The sequence below is a fragment of the Sander vitreus genome, chromosome 3, assembly GCF_031162955.1.
Source record: "Sander vitreus isolate 19-12246 chromosome 3, sanVit1, whole genome shotgun sequence".
Lineage (NCBI taxonomy): Eukaryota > Metazoa > Chordata > Actinopteri > Perciformes > Percidae > Sander > Sander vitreus.
In genome coordinates, this window is record NC_135857.1 from 21,903,584 (window position 1) to 21,924,880 (window position 21,297).

General features: G+C 38.9%; 1 protein-coding gene across 3 annotated transcripts; it reads right to left on the bottom strand.

Annotated features, from left to right (window-relative positions):
* Window positions 1–360: 360 nt before the first annotated feature.
* On the bottom strand, window positions 361–17,136 carry gmps (guanine monophosphate synthase). Of its 3 annotated transcripts, none has more exons than XM_078246499.1 (16): window positions 17,035–17,136; window positions 15,070–15,242; window positions 14,816–14,930; window positions 14,365–14,462; window positions 12,422–12,525; window positions 11,909–12,102; window positions 10,879–11,044; window positions 9,271–9,422; window positions 8,956–9,129; window positions 7,577–7,682; window positions 7,234–7,349; window positions 5,887–6,012; window positions 4,072–4,187; window positions 3,801–3,931; window positions 2,483–2,655; window positions 361–2,281 (listed from the first exon to the last, which is right to left on the bottom strand). In XM_078246499.1, the coding sequence occupies exons 1-16, from the start codon at window positions 17,056–17,058 to the stop codon at window positions 2,180–2,182; spliced, it is 2,070 nt and encodes a 689-aa protein (XP_078102625.1). In that variant the 5' UTR covers window positions 17,059–17,136; the 3' UTR covers window positions 361–2,179. The 3 variants fall into 3 exon arrangements, with proteins under 3 accessions (XP_078102625.1, XP_078102626.1, XP_078102624.1); XM_078246500.1 differs by lacking the exon at window positions 17,035–17,136 and adding an exon at window positions 16,614–16,848; XM_078246498.1 differs by lacking the exon at window positions 17,035–17,136 and adding an exon at window positions 16,103–16,321.
* Between the last annotated feature and the right edge of the window lie 4,161 nt (window positions 17,137–21,297).

The following is a 21,297-nucleotide window of genomic DNA, read 5'->3' on the forward strand; positions in this document are numbered from 1 at the left end:
TTTGAATAACAACTTTCCGGCTTCCAGTGCTAACAACAACTATTTATATTAAAATAATCTGTCTTTTATTTACAGGCTGCAAGTACATTTTTGTTTTGTTTAATGAAAAAATAAAGTGTGGATATCTTAAACGCAGAGCGGGGTTAACGCAAGCTGCATTTACTTTCACTTTGGTGGGGTTAATATTTACCTTTGTCCTTATTTTAAGCCAATAGATACTCCTAAAACTGATACTGTTCAACTGTGGAAAACAAGAAGAAAAACACAAATACCAAAATGAAAATTATTAAAAAGAAAGTTATCCAAAAGGGAAACAACAATGCAAACCAGATGATAATAATTGCTTATAATAGAAGTGAGAAGTTTCGACATGGAGATCTTTATTAAAGCTCAGTTTTCCATTGTACAAATGTCATCATAGTTGAAACTGCATGCAGTGGCTTAATTTGAGGCACGTTACTAAGGAGAATGAGCATTGAACAAACATTTAAAATAAAAACAAATAAAACAAAGACATTAAATTGCATAACTTAATCTTATCGATATTGCAATTACAGTCAACTACAAAAGTATGTGTCCAATTTTATTAAGTTGTAATTTAAGTTGTTCTGTAACAGAAAATACACATTAAATGCAGAACAGAGGGAGAAACACTAATAGCAGTTAAGACAAGTTAGGAAAACAATTAATTTTGCATTAGGAGTATTTTTGCCACTAAAGCTTAAGGAGATAACAGAGGATGAGAGGCACAAAGACAAATACTGGAGGCATAAGAACCACCGTGTCCAAGTGAAATGTCTCTATCGGGGTACAATACACTTTAAATCTCAGTTAAACCTGAGCACTGTATTCACTGAGGTCTAAACCACAAGAGACACTAAAGAGTATGATGTGCTGCATGTTTTGAGATCAGAAAAATGAAGCAGTCAATGCCTTTTTGAGACAAAGGGAAGTTACCTTAGAGATGCCAACTAACCTGACGTTTAACACTACAGAGCTATGGGTGAAAAACAAAAAAAAGACAACGTGCAAAAATGTACCACTGCACAACAAAAGAACAGCCAAATAATGATGAAATGACAACAGCAATTTACAGAATGTGGTTATAACTCTACCGTGCTTATAATTTTGTCATTAGTTAGTCCTCTTGTCACGTTTATTCTTCATAAAAAGCATACATATTGCAGCATGAGGAGAAACTATGTTATATCCTCCTTTCTGGAAACATTAAAGTCCAGGTCAGGTCACACCAAAGAAATAAACAAAATTAATAGAACAGGCACATACAAAGTTACCCATCATATTGGCCTCCTGCACACTAGTCATACTTAAGCTAATCTTGGGTTGACTGCTGTCCACAATGTGCTACAGCAGCAAGTCAAGAGCTCTGGTCAACAAACGTAGCTTGGAGAAGATCGTCAGATGAACCCACAATGTTATATATCACCACAGCATATTCTACTTTTGGCAAAACAAAAAGCTTAAAAATTAATTGGTCACATTGGTTGCATTTTTAGTTTTTAGTTTAAAAACAGACAACCTTCTTCATAGCACAGTATACAGGCAGAAAGTGAAAATGGACAAAGAGAGAGAATAGTATTCTGACCTACAACAGTGAAACAAAAAACATCTGACAAAAAAGGCAGGAAAACAATTGCTGAAACTCTCCTTCTGTTCTTTTCATGACACTTTTGTTTGCTCGTTTCTATGTTTAGCTCGTCCCATAATGCAACCTGAGGCACAACATGAAAGTCTACTTTCGGAACTTTCACAGCTTCTCACTGCTTGCCTTTAATGGTTGACCTTACAAAAAGGAAGCAGCAATTTATCTTTTCATCATAAGAGAGGAAATACATTGATGTACATGGATCAAAAATGACAATATATTATCAATAACCAACATTAATCAATCCATATTGCCAAAATATTAAGACCAGGGAAGAGTGGTAGGGAGAGCAGAGTAGTAGCGCCTTTGCATGTGCGCCTGTCACAGTACGGTCTGCCTTCCGTGGGAATGTTGAAGAGAGGGGTGGAGGTACATGAGGGAGGGTCGGGGGGTGAGGAAAAGTAGGGATATAGGAAGGACAGACAAGGAGGAGTTCACCAGCCCTCTCTGATATCTGTCGAGTGTGTTTGTGCATTGTGTGTGAGTCCCATCGATATGACATCATGTTGGGTTTTATTCCCACTCTGTGGTGCCAGGTGGTTTGGAGGTCAGATCATACATGACTCTGGAGATGCCTGGGATCTTCTTGATCTCATTTACCATCTTCAGCACCACCTGGGAAAACAGATAAGACAAATAACTCCTGAAACACTGAACAACCAGAAAGAATACATTGAGACGCTCCTTTTATATTATTCAAATAATTATTGGGCCGATAATGCTTAATCCCTGAACCTAGGTTAGTATCCATGATGATGATGCCACCAAGTCTAGCAAAACACTAAGACCCAGTTGAGAGGTTGAATCGTGGCATACCTCCTCTGGGATATGGTTGCCCGGCATGGCGGGGATGCCGGTCATGAAATCGCTGGTGATGAAGGTGCGGACCACCACAGAGCGTCGGCAGGATGGCTGCTTTTGCAATGGGTCACGGTCAAAGTGCAGGGGGGTCAGGATGACTGGCATCTGGCTGATCTTACCGGAATAGCCTGAAAGAGGAGCCAGACAGAGAGAAAAGTTCTTATTGCTGCTATAACAAAAATCAGTGAACATAAACGTTGCTTCATGGTCTTAGACTGAATCTGAAAACCATTTTAGAAATTAACTCATGTCTATCTGTATGGTGGATTGTGGCAATCACTAAACAAAACATTGGAAAAACTGGAGTTTGCTCACATGGCTGTAGGACCTTAAAAATAACTTAATCAAGCAAACAGGCTTGCGTCATACTATATGGACTATTTATAGGCTATCAAATGTGGGCAAAATTATCTAAATGATCTTCAAATCCACCTGTTAATCACATCTTACACATTTCCTAAAGAAAATGCATGCGAGAGCTGATTGACTGATTCCACTTCATCCAAGGAACACACTGTGCAAATATTGCGAGTTATTAGCGAAAACATGAAACGCATAATAACTGAACACACATTGACGCTATAGGTACAATGATTTAATATATTAAGCATTTGCCCATGGGGCAGCTGTCCATGAAGTATGAATACTTTAGCACTTGTAGTTGTTGAGATTTCAGCTTTCAAACATTACTCCTATAGACTGCCCATTATACATTTTAATACTTTAAAAATAAAAAAATATGAAATCACTGAAACGTTAGTATAAAAAGGAAAGAAATAGCATACATCCGCTGAAGACGTTTAAACAAAGTTTCTACGGCAAACGGTACAGAAAAATAAAATAAATAAATAAAAAGATTTAGTGTGAGAGCTAATTAGCACAATGGGATACGGAGAGAAACCATGGCCACAGTCAGGAAAGTACAGACATATCACGAAAGAAAATTCTTCTCACTGGAGAAAAAATATCTGGTGGAAACTCTGGAGGAAACGTTAAATTCCCCATGTGGATGCAAGTATGCAGACACGTACACTTTCCTGGATACATATGTAGGCATATTAATACCAGGCTTTGTAAAAGGAGTGAATGGTTTTAGAGAAACTGTATTGTTAGATAATCCTGTGGTTGCATCCTTTTTGTATTTACTCAAGTTGCTCACACATACTCACCAAATATAAATCCATCCCAAATAATCTGTAATGCTTCATTACATAGGGCTAAATTAAAATGTCTAAAATCACTTGGACACACACACACATACACACACACTTACCAGATTCTCGAAGGATAGAGTGAGCTACAAAGTCAGCCTGTCTGAGCGTGCTCAGAACGCCTGTGGTCAGGAAAGTTGGGGTAATGTCTGTTGGCGGCTCTTTCATGTGGGACCCAAACACGTACACAACTCTGGAAAAGGGAGAGACAGGAATGAATGGGTGCGTTTGTGTGTTCTACAGATGATTGACAGCACTTAGTGTCTAATGTGAGGACCAAATAAGACTGACGACCAATGAAGAGTACAGCTGTAAGCAAAGAGTGTGTATTACCTGTTGATGCTATGGCACATGCGAGGGATGAGTCTAGCCAGGAACATGAGAGATTCCCAGTGTGGAGACTCTTTACTTGTGATGCCGCACACGTAACTGTAGGACCGGCAATCACCCTGAGACCAAAGATGTATTTTTATGTTATTTTTACAGTCAGAGCAACAAAGAAAACAAAACAGAACACAAATCTTCAAAAAAATGTTAACGTACGCATTTCTCATTGTCCAAACAGTGCTTTTTTTCATTTAAATAAACAGTCAAATTTCTATAAACAGAGTCTGCATATCTGTAGGTTTTCACTTCCAACAAATTCCCCAGGCAATAAACGCTGCCCGTGTTTGTCCTATGTCTGCCCCACAATTTGAGGTTTAGGGTAAATTTAAAACTCTGGCCTCAAACAGGAAGTAACCAGGACACACCCATACACAGACACTGGCTGACTGCAATGTTTGGGTGAGGAAAGTAGTCATGACGATCCTTTTCTCCAGGCAACACTGAAGGTCAGTATAAAACTACTCGGGAAGTGGTGTGTTTTTTTTTGTTGTTGACATGTTTAACCATTTCTACAGAACGCACTCTTTGTATGTCAGACTAACATTGGTCAACATAAGTGAAGCCGAGGAAGAAACTAAATGTGCTACAATGGTTAACAACAGATCCCTCCCATGGCTAGGCCTAGAGAAGTCAACAAGTAAGAAACTGAGAGGCTGTGTGTGAGTGGGTGTGTCCCGGGGTTAACCACTAAATTATAGTTATAACACAGCGAGACAAAACAGCAAAAGTGAGACACTGTTTGAAGCTTCCCCTGCCTCTGGACATTCAACAGCAGTGGTAAAGACATTTACATTCTACACATTACATGTAAATGCAACAGCTCCTAAACAATTATTTGTGTCTTAAAGTGCCCATATTATGAAAAAAAACACTTTCTGGGATTTGGGGTGTTCTTTTGGGTCTCTGGTGCTTCCACACACATACAAACTTTGAAAAAAATCCATCCATGCTGTTTTGAATGAGATAGTTTCTGAATGTGTCCTGCCTTCAGTTTCTGGGTGAGCTGGTCAAAAATCGGCACGGCTTGTGACGTCACAAGCCAAAAACGAGCTGGCTAAGCGCAACCATTAGCTCGTAGCGTTAGCATGCTAACGCTAACATGCTACCTCGTTCTCAATAGCAAAGCACTGCTACAACACACACAAGTTCACCATAATCTACAAAAGAACTACTTACATGTCCGCCCTAATTTAGAAGTCTCCCAGCTAATCCTGCCTTGTAACTGACAGAAGTTGGAGAAACAGCCTCTCTTTTACTGTCTATGGAGCTAGCTAGCTGACATGATCTACATCTGAGCTACTGCACATGTGCGAGTGCAATCAAAGATAGTACAGAAGAAGAAGAAAAGAGGTCTCACTCTGTAGCTAAAACAGAGACCAAGTGAAAAGAGGATCTGCAGCAGTGAGAGAGCTGTGCAGTACAACAAAAATATGAGTAAAGTTTTTTTGAAAATTAAACCATGTAAACCTATTCTGGTACAACCTTAAAATACAATTATGAACCTGAAAATGAGCATAATATGGGCGCTTTAAGAAGCAACTATTTTGCCTGCAGGTTAACACATTCGGGCTGCACATCACTGGAAGCATTATTCACAGCATCATGTGAGATAGAAGATATGACTGTAAAAATGTGTAGACCTTAAAACCCTAAAATTGTAAGTAAAGCCATCTAACAAGATTTTGCTGGGTCACTGAACAGACAACACAGTTTACAGACGAACTGGTTGGGTTTGATGAATTGATTGACCAAAAGGGTTACCTGGACGCCGACAGTTTTGATGGGCAGCAGGAAGGCATTGAGTGAATGAAGGCTGGTGATCTGCATGAGCTTCTCTTCCTCCTCGTCCGATATGCACGACTTGACTCTCTGCAGCAAGACATGGGGCTGGAGGGGAGAGAGTTTTAAAGCAGCATGATAGAACTGGAACTGAAAGGACAGAGACCTCAGAAATAGCTCCGTCTATGTTGGGACTACCTTTTTTTACTCATTTTGGGAGCACTTCTCATTTACCAGCTTCAAATGTGTCCATCATCTTTGTCACAAAAACTATGATTCACTATGTCAAAAGTAGAAAATCTACTACTTCTACTGTCAGACAACCAGCAGCAAACAGCCCATATGTAGTGTGACTTCTGTATATGGGCTCTATTTTTCAGGGTGATGCACTTCCATTAGCAGCAAAGTGAAAAACAAGGTACCAAAACAAACTAGACATAAAACAACATCTTTAAATCATCAGACTGAAAAGCACACACACACACCAAGTGGTGTATTTAAACTGTTGAAAGTCTGTTTGTGGGATTGCCATCCAAACTTTGCAGAAAAAAAAATATTTCTATTTATGCGGGGGCCGCAATTTTTTCAAATACGCCGCACTTTCGCCGCATAAATTGCCGATTTCCGCGCAAAATATTTGCTTGCATGATTTCATAATCCCCGCATTTTCGTTGCAAAAAAGTCACATATATACACACACATACATATACATATATATATATATATATATATATATATATATATATATATATATACACATATATATATATATATATATATATATATATATATATATATATATATATATATACACACACACATATATATATATATATATATATATATATATATATATATATATATATATATATATATATATATATATATATATATATATATATATATATATATATATATATATATATATATATCTTAGCAGAAAGTTGAAAAATGTTGCGTTTACTTCACACAAGAGCAGCCATTTCCCCATTGCCATGGGAATGTTATGAAGTGACGTAATTACGCGATGTGAACATCATCGAAAAGCTGCAGACCCCGCGATGAAGCCATGATGAAACCGCAGTTTTTGCAAGTTCCCGCAATTTCATCGCATGAAATTGCATAAATAGCCCGCATATTCCATCGCATTTTTTAAGAAAATGTGCCGCATAATCAAGGATTTTTGCCCGCAACAATCACAAAAATATTCCACATTTTTCTGGAAGGACTGATATTCACCGTATTAAACATATTGCCATTGCAAATACATGAATTAGGATTCAATTACAGTGACATTAGATTTTCTTGATGCATCCGTTTTGTTCTGACCTTTTTGACGCTTGCAGAGAAGTCTGTGATAATTTTGAGGATGTTGTTCGTTTCAGCAAAGTCCTTACAGATGTAGGGCTCCTCTGCACAAATCACTCTGATGGACAAACCAGGACCTAAAAGGCAACGCAAAGAGGAGGTGCACTTTTTAGCAAATACAGGAGTGCCCTGAGGACAGTTTTGAGTTGTCTGATTGAATAAGTAAATAGATACAGAGGGAAAGAGAGAGATATAGAAATGAGACAATGGTAGAAAGAAATCATCACTAAGCATTATATTAATAATCACTTTTGTAAAGTTTTTTCAGAGCAGTCACATCATAGGCATGTGCTTATGTACTTGCCAGGGAAAGGGTGTCGGGAGACAATCTCCTCTGGCAGGCCCAGCTCCCTCCCCAGCGCTCTGACCTCATCTTTATGGAAATCTTTCAGTGGTTCGATTACTTTTCCCTGGAGGATCACATAGGAGTGGAATTCAACATTGCAACAGTGTGGGAGTAAGGGATATGTTTAATTTGCATAGCTGTGCGTTCATATATAAAAAAGTGCTGAGCAAAACAACAAAAAAACAGCAGTAAACAGGAGTGTGAATGTTCTTCAAAGAAGCTCCAGTGCTCCTTTCAAGTGTAGTCTAATACCACTGTTAAAGAAGGAAACACTCTTTAGGGGATGAAGGATGATGTAGATAATGTACACTTTCAATAATAAACAATGTTTAGGTGTTTTGCGTCGTCCTTATTTCCTGAATGTGTGGAAACAGAAGCTGTTTTTCAATGAGTCAGGGTAACTGCATTATTGCTCTGCTTTTGTGACTTTCATAATCTCTGCTCGAAGTTCTTTTTACACAGACTTATGGTTTACAGCATTGAGCAGAAGTCCATGTCACTCTCGTATCATGCAGTCCTTCAAAGCATTATGAGATGCACAAGAGCAAAGTTTGATAATCTGTCTGTACCACTGCATCAAACGGTCTGTGCAGACTGCAACAAAAACTATTCTTATCAGAGGCGACTCATTTCCTCTGCTCAAAATGTAAGCTTGTACCATTTAAGGTGCAAGGTTAGCAAAACTAAAAAGGCATACTTTAGAAAGAAGAAGTAGTGGCCAGAAGTCACTGTGTAGATGTAATGATATGAGCATATTAGTGGATGTGAAAACTATGTGCAATGGTGATGTCCCATCCCCACAGCAAAAATACAGTATATCATATTGTACTGTATAATTCAAATAACTTTAGTTGTGGTGATTAGCCATTTAGCAGAATCTGTGTGCACCTAATAATATGTTTGCCAAATTCTGCCATTTTTGTAAACGATTACTGACAGACGCCTTAGTGCTAGTTGGCATTCAACTACAGTAACATGATTTGTTATTCTGTCTAATGTCTCGTTATCCTTCTTGTCTAATGGTATAAATGTATGCATTCATAACTATCCATTTTACTGAATAGGATGGCCACATGCTGAAGCAGCAGTATGTATCATGGAAACTAATAGGGTGGTGATGGCTCATGCCTTTGGTGTGGGAGATCTGGGTTCAATTCCCACTTCGATACATCAACCAATGTGCCCCTGAGCAAGACACTTAACTCATAGTTGCTCCAGAGGTGTGCGACCTCTGACATATATAGCAATTGTAAGTGGCTTTGGATGAAAGAGTCAGTTAAATGACATGTAATGTAATTAAGTTAGTATTTGTGTGGGTATGTGCATATGTGCAGTACCTCATCTCTGAGTTTGCGGATGAGCTCAGTGTCGTTGTGGTGCGTTTTGATGACCTCTGCCTTGCCGCTGGCAAGGTGAGAGGCACTCTCAATGAGATCAGGCCGCAAGGTACCCTGGGCCAGGTAAACCTCTTCTGGCTTCAGATTCATCTCTCCTATCACTTCATTTGCCACCTGTGAAGCAACACAAATCACAAAGTCAGATGTATTCTATGGTAACGACGCTGCACGGCAGACAAGCTTGCAGGTTCAAATATAAGTGTGATATATAACAAAAACTTTCCACAACATAAATTATTAAAACCCAGTACTCACTTTGACAAATGTATCTCCAATGATTTTCCTTTTCTCTTCTGGGTTGGTAGTCATATTCAAAGTCTTGCTGATGCGTTTTCGTGGCGTCCTGTCCTCCTCAGAGATGGGGAGGGTTGTCGTTCCGTTGTAGAAGGTGTGAGCTGCATTTACCACTAAATAGAGCAACATTTTAGAGGAAAAAAAGAGAAAGGCAGAAGACACAATTGGGTCACGAGCAACACAAAAATGTTTTTCTCAAAGATAACATCAAAGACTAAATAAATATAAATATTTCAGTACCTTGCAATATCCATAGTTGCAAATGTTATTTTTAGGGCTGTCAATCGACTAAAAAATGTAATCTAATTACATGCTCTGTGATTAATTAATCGAAATTAATCGCATACATAATTAACGGTGCCTGAACCGATACTTTTTAAGAAAGTAAAAAAAGAAAAGAAAAAAAAAGGGTACTAAACAACAGTTGGTGACATCAAAGAACGGATTGTTTATTGCTAAGGCCATATGGTCAAAATTAAATGATTTAATAATAATGTATAACAACTTATTTCACTAGTAAATTGCTGTTGAACGACAAAAACAACCACCAGATGGTAAAGGACATTTACAATAACTTCAAATGCACCACAAGGCTGTAGTTTACCAGTTTCATTGAACGCACCGTCTGTGTTGTTTCTCCGATGGCAGCTGCAGATTGTTACATACCGGTGTTGAATCCTCTACAGTAAAACTTTACACCGTTTAGCGTTAGCAGTCAGCATTTTAACCGTGTTTAATCCAGCTACTAGCTAGCGGTAGGCTAACGTTAGCTGCTGTCGAGTATAGTGTTAACTAGCGTCACGTGCAGCGGTGTTTGTGTCGCCTTTATCGTCTTCAGAGCATCAGAGAGAAGCGCAGACATATCAGTGGCACCAGATTTCGGTAGCCAGGGTTGGCAGGAAGAAGATTTTTAGTAAGTAAATGTTCCAATTAATAATCCAGGCAGAACATTCTCGTCTCCCTCCTTCATTTTACAGTCCAATGGTGGCTAGAACAGCTCTGGGTCAAACGTCAACATGGAATGGCTTAATCTGCATTTTTTTTTTTTTTAACGCGTAATTTTTTCTCAGATTAATTAATCGAAATTAACGCGTTATTTTGACAGCCCTAGTTATTTTTATTATTAATTAGTCATATGGTCTATAAAATGTAAAAAAAAAAATAAAAATGGGAAATTCCACCAGCCATTTTCATATTATACCAACATTTACAGCATCCTGAGCCTTTTTGGTAAGGTTACTACGAAATCTCAGCCCAGAGTAGTTTTATTCTCCCCAAAACAAGTTTCCTTTTAAAGAACTATACCAACCAAAAAAAAAAACTTTCACTGTCTCCCGCAACTTCACTGCAACAAACATACAAAAGACATCGCAACTTTTATCGCAATTTTTTACAAAAGCTCCCGCGAAATCAGGCATTTTGGGCCGCAACAATCTCAAGAAAAGGCCGCAAAATCCTGGAGGGACTAACTTTAATAACAAGTATAAGGAAGTACAATGGGATGTACTCACTTGAGGTCTTATTGTACCACCCCTACTTCATTTAGACCACCAGGACTTTTGTCCCTACCTTTGAGTTTGATGCCCAGCTTGGTGAGGGCCTCCTCCACACTCTGACTCTCTCTCTTCCTCATGAAGCCATTGTCGATGTGAACTGCTATCACCTGGTCCTGGTTAAGAGCTTTGTTAAGGAGAGCTGTGCAAACTGTTGAGTCTACCCCCCCACTCAGCAGCACCTGAAAAAAATCATTACAAACAAACAGTCATTAACTGTGCAGCCAGATAGTTGAGTAGTAACATCCAACCGCTTTAGAGATACATTTGTGACCCTGCTAGATTAAGGAGGAAGTATTAAACCCCTTGCACTTACTCTGTCTTGCTCTCTAATCAGCTGTATGTCTAATTTCTATTCATGTTAGCCTCCCAATGTATTAGTCATGTTGCCTTTGAAATATCTGGTGTTTTTTTTCTGCTGGCAGGCTGTAAAATATTACCTATTATGAACTCAATCAAAAAGGACAAGATGACTACAGCCTTGACACTTCTTTACTTATAATTAGCCGACTACCAACTCTTGGGAATCATACACCCACAATGCCACACTTGCCAATTGCGACTGCAGGGACAACCTACAACAAGAGTATAGTAACAAAGATTGAAAGACATATCCCTCAGACTTTAGTAGAGGAACAAGAAACAGAGGCTGCATGTATTTCTTTAAATATAAATCCTGTGAATTGAGCCCGTTTCTTACACTCATTTATCGCCCTTACACTCCCCTGAGATGAAGCCCAGTTTGAAGCCACTCAGGGAGTCGACTACCTCTTTTCAGATAAAACAAGAGTTTCATTTGAGAGTTTAATTGGTTCTCCTTTACCCACTTTCCCACTATTGCTGCTGTCACCACTTCCTGAGTGGCTATCACTACCCCAGCTTTAGAATGTGAGTCAAATTATCTCCCATTATAGGTTTGAATGTGCTGAGAAAATATGTTGTTCTCTTTACCGATGTCGTTTCTTTTTTTAAGTCATCACTCTGCCCTAAAAATAGTTTGGATAACAACACAAACAATCATGAAAACTGTGTGCAGTTTTACTCACCAGGACTTTAGACTTGTCTACTTTTTCTCTGATGTCGTTGATGCACACCTGTTCGCGGTTCTGTACGGTAAAATTACTTGTGCATCCTGCAATCTCGAACAGGAAGTTACGCAGCATCTCAATGCCTCTCTCAGTCAAGTCCACTTCAGGGTGAAACTGTGTCCCATACAGCTTCTTCTGTTCGTTAGCAATTCCTGGTGGGGAAAACAGATGTGGCAAAGAACTGTTACCATTGCCATTTATCCTCTTTGAATGCCACTTATACATTCAAGAAACTATTATAACATAAAAAATAAATCAGGATTTCAGATAGATTTGGAAAAATAAAACAGACAAAAAACAGATTGAACATTCTTCTCAGAGTGTCAGATGTAAATACATACACAGTCAGAGGCTTTCTAAGAAATACAAACAAATATAGCGGTTTATTTGGAACTTGCATGTGAGTGTACGACCACAATCTATTTTTGATTATGTTATTGATGGCCACAACCCATCTCACGTTCTGCTCACCGGCAATGATGTTGCCTGATCGGGCCACCACTTTAAAGCCATCAGCCACTTTATCAACGCTGTCTCCATGGGTCAGCAGGACCAGTTCCTCCTTCTGAAGCCCTCTGATAAGATAAACACAGATGCTGACGTCAGAGGAAGATGTGTGGTGTTCAATAACATTGCATATGATAGTATTATGTTAACAGGCCCGCCTTTCACTGGGTGCATGTGAGTTAAGTGTGGGGGGCAGACAGTAATAAAAGGACTTTAAGCTAATTATTTTAGACTTTGCAGTATTTGTGTAACAGCCAGGGGAAAATATGCGACTGCTGGAATGCTTCTGCAGTTTATCTAGCAAATATGGCACTGGGACAAACCCGTTGAGCAGCAGTTGTGTTTTACAGACCACAACATTTTGTCAGTTATTTAAGAGAAGAGATGGTACTGTAAGATTACATGACCATACATACATACATACATACATACGGGCCGTCAGCGTTAACGTGTTAATCGCGATGCGATTCAGGGCCGACGCAATGCAATTAATTTTGTCTAATCGCATGCGATTAATTTATTTTACACTTCACTCGGCTTTGCATCGTGCCTAACTGCTACTATTTTGACCCTTTGGCGCTGCCGTACTTCTTCATAACACATCTTCTGCTGCAGAATGCAGGCAGGCTGCCGGCATGGAGAAAGACAGCAGCAACACACTTCTGAATGGCGCTTTTCTTTTAAAAAAAACTCCCGGACGGCTCAGTAGACAAGTCGAAAGCCATGTGCACATTGTGTAAAGCCGAATTAAAATATCACCGAAGCACGTCAAGCTTGAGCTACCACCTACGAGCTAAGCATATTAACGTGACGCAGTTTGATGCTAGCGGGCTCAGGCAAAGCAGTATTTTGGAGAGTGCTACTTGCCGACCTGTGGATGAAACCAAATCCAAAAACAATTACTACAGCTCTTGCAAAATGGGTGCAACTGCAGACCTGTCAGCATCGTAGAGGACTCGGGTCTTAAAGAAGTGCTACGGTTGACATGTTCTGACCCGTCTTATACACTTTCATCGAGGGGGACAGTAGTTTCACCATACACAGCCTGTGTGACACGGAGAAAGCAGCTAAACTGGAACTGCTGCCAAGTGCAAACGCTGTCTCATTAACCGGTGATCACTGGACGTCAGTGAGTAATCACAATTATTTAGGAGTTACTAAACACTATATTGACTCTGGCTGGACTTTGCAATCGTTTGCCTTAACGGTGGTTGTTAGTGTTACATCTCAGTCAATTGTTCTCAATCCTTGTTAAAAATGTAAAGGTTAGATGTCCTGCTGTGGCATCTGGTTTTTGGACCATTTTGTTTGTACTGTATAAGCAAAGTGTTAGTGTTACATCTCAGTTAGGTTAGGTACTTGTAGGAATTGTGCAATAATGACAGATTCACACGTTTACAGTAAATACATAATAGTCAAGTTCATAAAGTCACTTTCTTTGCATTAATTTGATTCCCAATCAATATACACTGGTAAGAATTGCTTTCCATTGTTAATATGTACTTAAAAACAGTTCTGAAATGCAAAATAGAATTTTAATTGTGATAAAACATGCGATTAACTATAGAACTTCAGCGATTAAAATGTTTTAATCGTTTGACAGCGTATATATATATATATATAAAATTATTTTATTATTACTGTTTTTGTTTGTTTGTTCTGTCCGTGATTAAGACTTGGTTTGTATTGTAACAGGAAATGTCTCTGTATGCGATACGCTGAACTGTCATGCACCAAAGGAAAAAGGAATAAAACAAACTTGAATTACAAACAAAAAAAAAAAAATCCAAGGATGTGCAGCTCCGAGAAGCCAATTTGAACTACTGCTTATATTGACACACATTTTTTATATAATACCACATAAGACCATTTTTTTGGCTTGTGATCCACTTGAGCAGCAATATTACCTGAAGAGAGAACAAGTGTTGTCCAGTCCAATACTGAACGCTCCATCTTCCCTTACACTCTTTTTGTGTACTGTGCCGCCAAAAACTTTATTCATCATCTGTAAGACAGACAGACACGCACATGTTATTTCAAAGAAGTTACAGCTGCGTCTAGAGAAATTTTCTAGACTGAGAATGGATAGCTGCTGGTTTTAGCTTCCAGGCCATCTGGGAAAATTGAGCAAGTAATGCTCTGATCTCCCTCAGCTAGTGGTGGTGAAGTCCCAGCTGGCCCAGGAGAGCTGAACAGCAGCATGGTGTAGATTGTTCGCATAGTGTAGCTACTCATAGTGAATGTGTGTAACATAAATGCTTCCTTGAACAAAGGCCTTGTGGAAGAAGGATGGTCTACCTAATCACTATAAAAGCCTCCCATCACAGAATTTTACAGTGTATGTATCTGCATAGATACCTGCATCCCATAGCAAATCCCAAGGACAGGCTTTCCGATAGTGAAAATGGCAGGGTCGAACCAGGGGGCATCTTCTGCATACACAGAGGCTGGACCTCCTGAAATGATGATTGCCCTGAGAAGTGGAAGGGAGAAATAAACAACCAAGGCAAAATATATTATGAAAGACTTTCATATTGACATAATGATGTAATAACAATGCAACAAGGCAAACAAGAACAATCCCCTCTGAATAACATGCTTCTCATGCTCACCTGTAGCCCTGTTCTCTGATAGCAAAGGCTGGGGTTTCTAAAGGGAGGATCTCAGAGCGTACGCACATCTCTCGCACCCGTCTGTCAATCACCTTGCCATACTGGGCCCCAGCATCCAGGATGGCCACCGCCCCCTCACATGATCCATTCTGCTCTGCACTGCTGATCTCCAGCTGTGGACACGCACATTCAGAAATACACACTCTCTGTTGAGCTGAGCGGGCAGAAAAGTATACATTCATAGTCGCTTTTGCACACTACTGTTTACCAAATTAATTTGACTATCACACACACAGACAATCTAAATGCTGTCCTTAGTTTAAACTGTTTGGTGGTGCTTTGGGTGACAAGTGGTAAGGTAACCCACTCCTCAACATCATTGTGCTTCACTTCTGACCTACCCATGGAAAATGTGACTTAATAAGGCCTAACATGATTATGGACATGTGAGCTTCAATACAGACAAACATTTATTCTTGTGAAATGTGCAGTAACCCAGTAGAATCACATGAAACCCACAAGTTAGTCAGGCTTGTCAGTCAGTGAGCAGGATAATAATTTATTTAATATAGCACATTTTACAGAACAAAATCACAAAGTGCTTTTCAAGAGTACAACTATTAAAAATAAGACCAAAAAACTTAAATAAAAAAACATTTTTAACAGAACTTTTAAATAAAAACAAATGCATACTGTACTTGTAATGTTTTTACATTGACACAACTCTGTATGTTTGGTTATTATAATAAACATATCCGCAGATCAAAGTTTGGGAAACAAAAAAATCAAGAACTAACGGTAGAGAGCAGTTAGATCACTGACAGCTAATTAATCTCTACAAACTGGGTACACTAGCTAGATCAAGAAGAGAAACATGAGCCCACGTGGTTTGCTGAAACACTTCCGCCGTATATGTTTTTAGAAAACAACTTGCATTAGGCATACTAACGTTACCCATCGCCTTCGATTTCAATCACTGCAGCTCTAGCATTATCACGACAAAAATACTTGACAGTTGTACATCAAACTTTACCAAATAAGCGGGTACCATAGCAGCAGCAGTGGCTCTAGTTGTCAAACCGGTAACCGCAAGTTGGCTCATACTAGCTTAGTGACGACGTTAGCAAATCTGTCAGATAACGTTCCGTGTGACAGTAACCGCATATAATAAATTAGTTTGCCACAAGCTCAATGTCACTTTCCAAAATGAACGCCAAAGCATTCATAATACAAGACTTTCGGTTATTAGTGCCATCATTACAAATTCGGACCGCCCGGCTAAAGCTAGCTATCAATTGCCTATGTAGCATGCTAGCTTGCGAATACTATAAACAGTAAGAGAGTATTTTTTTCCTAGGATGACGAAGGCATGTCCCGCCCTACTCTGCCTCTGGTTGGCTTACCTAACCAATTCCACTCCTCTTGCCTAAATCTAACCAACCCAACCAGAGTATGCAACTAGTACTAGCAAATCAGAGGGAGAGTAGGGCGGGTCATACCTTCGCCATCCTAGGATTGTTTTAGGCAAACTAGTAACTAATCACCATTAGCCTGGTAGCAGCACGTCCTGCGAGCACCTGGTTGAGTTAGCGGAGCTATGCTACAACCCACGCGGTGCTTGGTGGTAAAGGGTCTTGGGAGGGATCCACCATAAGAAGACAACAGCCACGTCTAGTGTGAAATATGTGAAAGCTTTATGCTAAACATAATTATCCTGACGGCTAGTTAGCAGCCATGAGCAACATGTTAAATGTTATACCGCAACAGGCATACACAGCGTACTCATTGCTCCTCAGCGGAACTGGTGGTGCCGAGCTCTCTAACTTTCCCCCCCCCCCCCCCCTCCCCCCGAGGTACACGCAGGCCGTAATTAACAGAGAGGACTACAACAGCAATCAGGGTCATAACGCGAAGTCAAGCGGGCTGCCCAGTACCAGAGCAGCGGGTACTCCCCGCTCCACTGACCTTGTCTCCGTTGCACAGAGCCATGGAGGACTGCCGTGTTGTGGAATGAGCTCTCCCCTTCGCCTCGGTGTCCCAGGTCTCACAGAGAGAGAGAGAGAGAGAGAGAGAGAGAGAGAGAGAGAGAGAGAGAGAGAGCGCGCGTTACTGGTTAGCTCCTGGCTCAGCACGCCGACTACTGTTTCAAAAGCAGATTAGGTTGTTGGGTCGAAGGTGGGCTGTCACAGTCTGTCCACTGGTTAGGAATAACTTTCACAGTGTGTGAGCAGACTAAATAAACGTGTCTGTGTATTATGGGTGGAGCGCAAAGTTAAATCCACAAAATGAGAGTGGCCCCAAGAGGGCTGGGCTTAGAGAGCATTGTAGAATTTGACTGATGATGTTAAAATATGGTTAGATAGGTGCTTAATTTTTTTTTTTTTTTACGAGATGGACATTCGTAGTAACTTGGTATGCCAGTGATTCTCACAGAGGTGTCCAGAGGGATCTCCCAGGATATTTGCCAATCCCTGCTATCCCCCATTAGTTAGGAGCGTCCAAAGCTAAATCAAAATAAAATAGATTTTTAAACACTTTTTGAACAATATAGGAATTTGTCCTGATCCACTACACAATGCTGACATATCTCGATTTCCTTACACAAAATCGTAGGTTAGGACAGGGGCACAACGTGATATGGATAAACATCTTGTATCACACTATAACTAATTTCAGATTGTAGTATCAATGTAATATTTTTTGGAAACTCATTTGATGAAGTGTCTTTGGATTAAAAAAAAAACAATGACAATGTTTGTTTTTGACCAGTGACTTAAACATCTGACATCTAAACATCTAAATTCAGTATTAGCATAAAACAGTCCTGCTCATATATTTGCAGTATTGCCAAACAACAGCCTAATACAAACAGGCAGTATTAAAGGGATAGCTCTCTCTTTCACAGTTGACAAATGTGTATACGCTCACTTTATGTTGTCAAATCACCTAGAGACTGCACTATGTTAAAAAAAAGGTCCAGTGATGAAGAAAGCCCTGTTAATATACAATCTACAAGCAAATGAGTGTAGAGCCTCATGCCTCAGACCCTTGTCAGGCAGAGGCACCAAGTATGTGAGAGAAACACCCTGTACTTTAACACATCTACTATATGTTCCAGGACTTTTCCTCTTAACATGTCTTTTCCAGATAAAATAAATTACAACATTAGTTACCTTCAGCCTCATTGTTAATATGTGGCTTTTGTGTTTGCCATTGACATATTTCATTTTTGGCTAGTAATAATGTTTTTATATTTTCTCTTTTTTCTTAACGATTATTACGTGCTTTCAGAAACCTTCAACATGTAATTCTCCAAAAGCTAAAGAGCACTTTCACAGGAAAAACACATGTTCAGGTATCAAATAGACAGATGTCAAAGTCCACTTTGTGCTGAGCAAGATTTTTTTTTTTTTTTTTTAAGATACATTTTTTATTGTGTTTTTTTTTATGCTGAGCAAGTTTGTAGTTCTTAGTTACCTTTAAACATTAAATATTATTTCCAGGTATAAAAGATACATATAAAAAAAACTATGATTGTGTCAAAATATGTTTTCAAAAAGAGGTAAGGCAAAGGTTTTCAACCTGGGGTTGGCAAACATTACCAGGGGGAAATGTGTAATAGGCTACAGTTATATAAACCTTTTTCAAAGCAGGCAATTGGATGAATCACACACAGGTGCAACTAATTACATTACTAATTGTGGCATAGCATCTCAATAATTGCTGGAACAGAACCATCATTAATGTAATTAGTTCCACCTGAGCATCCCCTGCTATGATAAGTCAAACATCTTCTGCGAATAAAGTATTACATTCTTATTAATTCGGGAACAATTAGGAAACGACTGCTCTGGGAAGTAAAACATTTTAGGGCGCAACATCAGAGTTTGAAAACCATACTCATGTGATGATATCAGCGCCATCCTGTGGAAAATGTAATGAAAAACACTTTACAACATGGCCATGGAAAATGCTAATTTCTGATTGGCTGGTAGGTGTCTGTTAAAACAAGTTAAACTATAACCATTACTAAACCAGTGCACAAAGAACATGAATGTACCCATAGCAACAGTAGGCCTACTTCCTCTTCAGTTTGCGCTACGTCATTGGTGAAACAGTGTTAACAATGAGCATGGCTGGATTTATCCACCAGTGAATCTGTTTTTTCATATTATTTTAGGAATATCAGATTGTATATTTTGACACAGATCATCTCTACAAGACAGGTAGACAAGGCAAGTGATAATGCAGGTATATGTAATTACAGTTAATATTGGGATTTTATTGGTGCATATTTACAAACAAATTTGCAGACATAATAAATGTGGGGCTTTTGGGGGCCCTAAACAGATGCCCAGTTGCTGAAACTTGAACAAACATTAAACATGGATAGTTCGAGCGTAGCCTCTCTTTTTGTCTATAGTGACCAAATAAGATGTATTGTTTTCCTATATCAGGACACTTTGTGGTAGATTGACATTCTCTCACATGGTTAAAACTGTAGCTTCACAGTGCTCTGTTATCACATGCTGATCCACCTAAATATACCTGCGTGTTGTCACATGCCATCTGTGTGGATAAGCAGCTTCACGTGCATTCATAGCAACCACAAGACAGAGCATGCCGTTATTCATTACGCCTAACTCAAATGTGGTGTAATGGGTGCATCATGACTATTAACAAAAGATCTTCTGATAGAGGAGAACGTTTCAGTGTGGCTGTTCAACAATTGCGGAGGTGGTGGCCAAAGGGATTTAAGATCCATTACTTCCTTCTTAATTTATTTCACTGTATTTTTTAGTGTACACTTTAATTTTGATCCTTTGAGTTACAAACTAATACCAGGAAGTCACAAGTCACCCTTTAGTGCTTCACTGCTCCGAATCAAAAATGTAATTGGGAATGATGTCCATGTGTGTGCTGATTATTACTAAATAATACCAAGAGATGCAAAAGCATGCTATAACAATGCCTGGGTTATACAGAAAAGAATATAAACATCACTTTAACCAAAAGCAAAACATTTTCCAGTAAAATATCATTTCTGTTTAGGTATAGGAAATCCTCAGTTAAATTACTTCTGTCATGCCCATCACATTTGACTGAATGTTATCTTTAGCTGGCAACCTCAGATATCTGATATAATTCATACATATGACTTCTTTGTGTTCATTTGGAAAACAAAGTTCTGTACAAGTATATATATTTAAAAAATCACCAAGGCATGGTAACAGTGATAGACTTCAAATCATAATCAGTGAATACATTTTTTTTTTTTTTACTTTATTTATATAGCACATTTCTTACTTAAATGCCATGGGTTTCACAATGAATTAATCAATATTGTCCAGTCATATTATAAAGTGCCATACACTAGGCCTATATGCAACAAGGTTAATAGTACATTTTAGCCAAAAAGACAGATCAAATTACCATTTGTCTGTCTCTAATACTTGCAAGGTCTCTTGCAAGATATCTTGTTCACTGGTTTGCTTGGTGTTTTAAATTGTATTTAACTGTATGTGAATGTAACATAATATACAAATGAAATGATAGCCTTTTAAAGCTTCGCGACTCTATTAATTTATGCTTTAATTGTGCTGGTTAATTGGGGGTTTTCTGGAACTGCTGTAATTATTGGTGGGATATTTCCTACCTCTGAGGATACAGCTTCTACTAAGCATGACCCAAAGGATCATAACTAGTCAATGATGTATTTGGGTCATTCCAAAATTGGAGGTCATGTCCCACCTATGAAATTTCAAATAATCCGTGTACAATATACAAAAAATGCAGTCATTGTGTACAAAACACTTGTCCTGAGACTAAATATAAATAGACTTGAAGATTTTTTTTTCAAAAATATTATTGAAAATAAAAAATACGTCTCTAGCACCCACTTAAGTGCCATTTTTTTTGTATGATTGTATGATGATGTATGATTTTGTTTATATATGCCTCTTTTAATTGTTAAAACTGTTTTTTTTAAATGATAGAAATATTTCAAATAATAGAAATTTTGCAATAAAGTTATGTCCCACAACATACGTGCAACCCTGTTACCAAAACATATTTAGCCTGGCAGAAGAAGAAAAAAACAGTTTTTTTATTTTTATTTTTTTTATTTACAAATAAAAGAAGAAAAATCGAGGAAGGGATGAAGTGACCCTGCCCGGAGGAAGCCCGGGGCCCCCGTCTGGAGCCAGGCCCAGATGGAGGGCTCGTCAG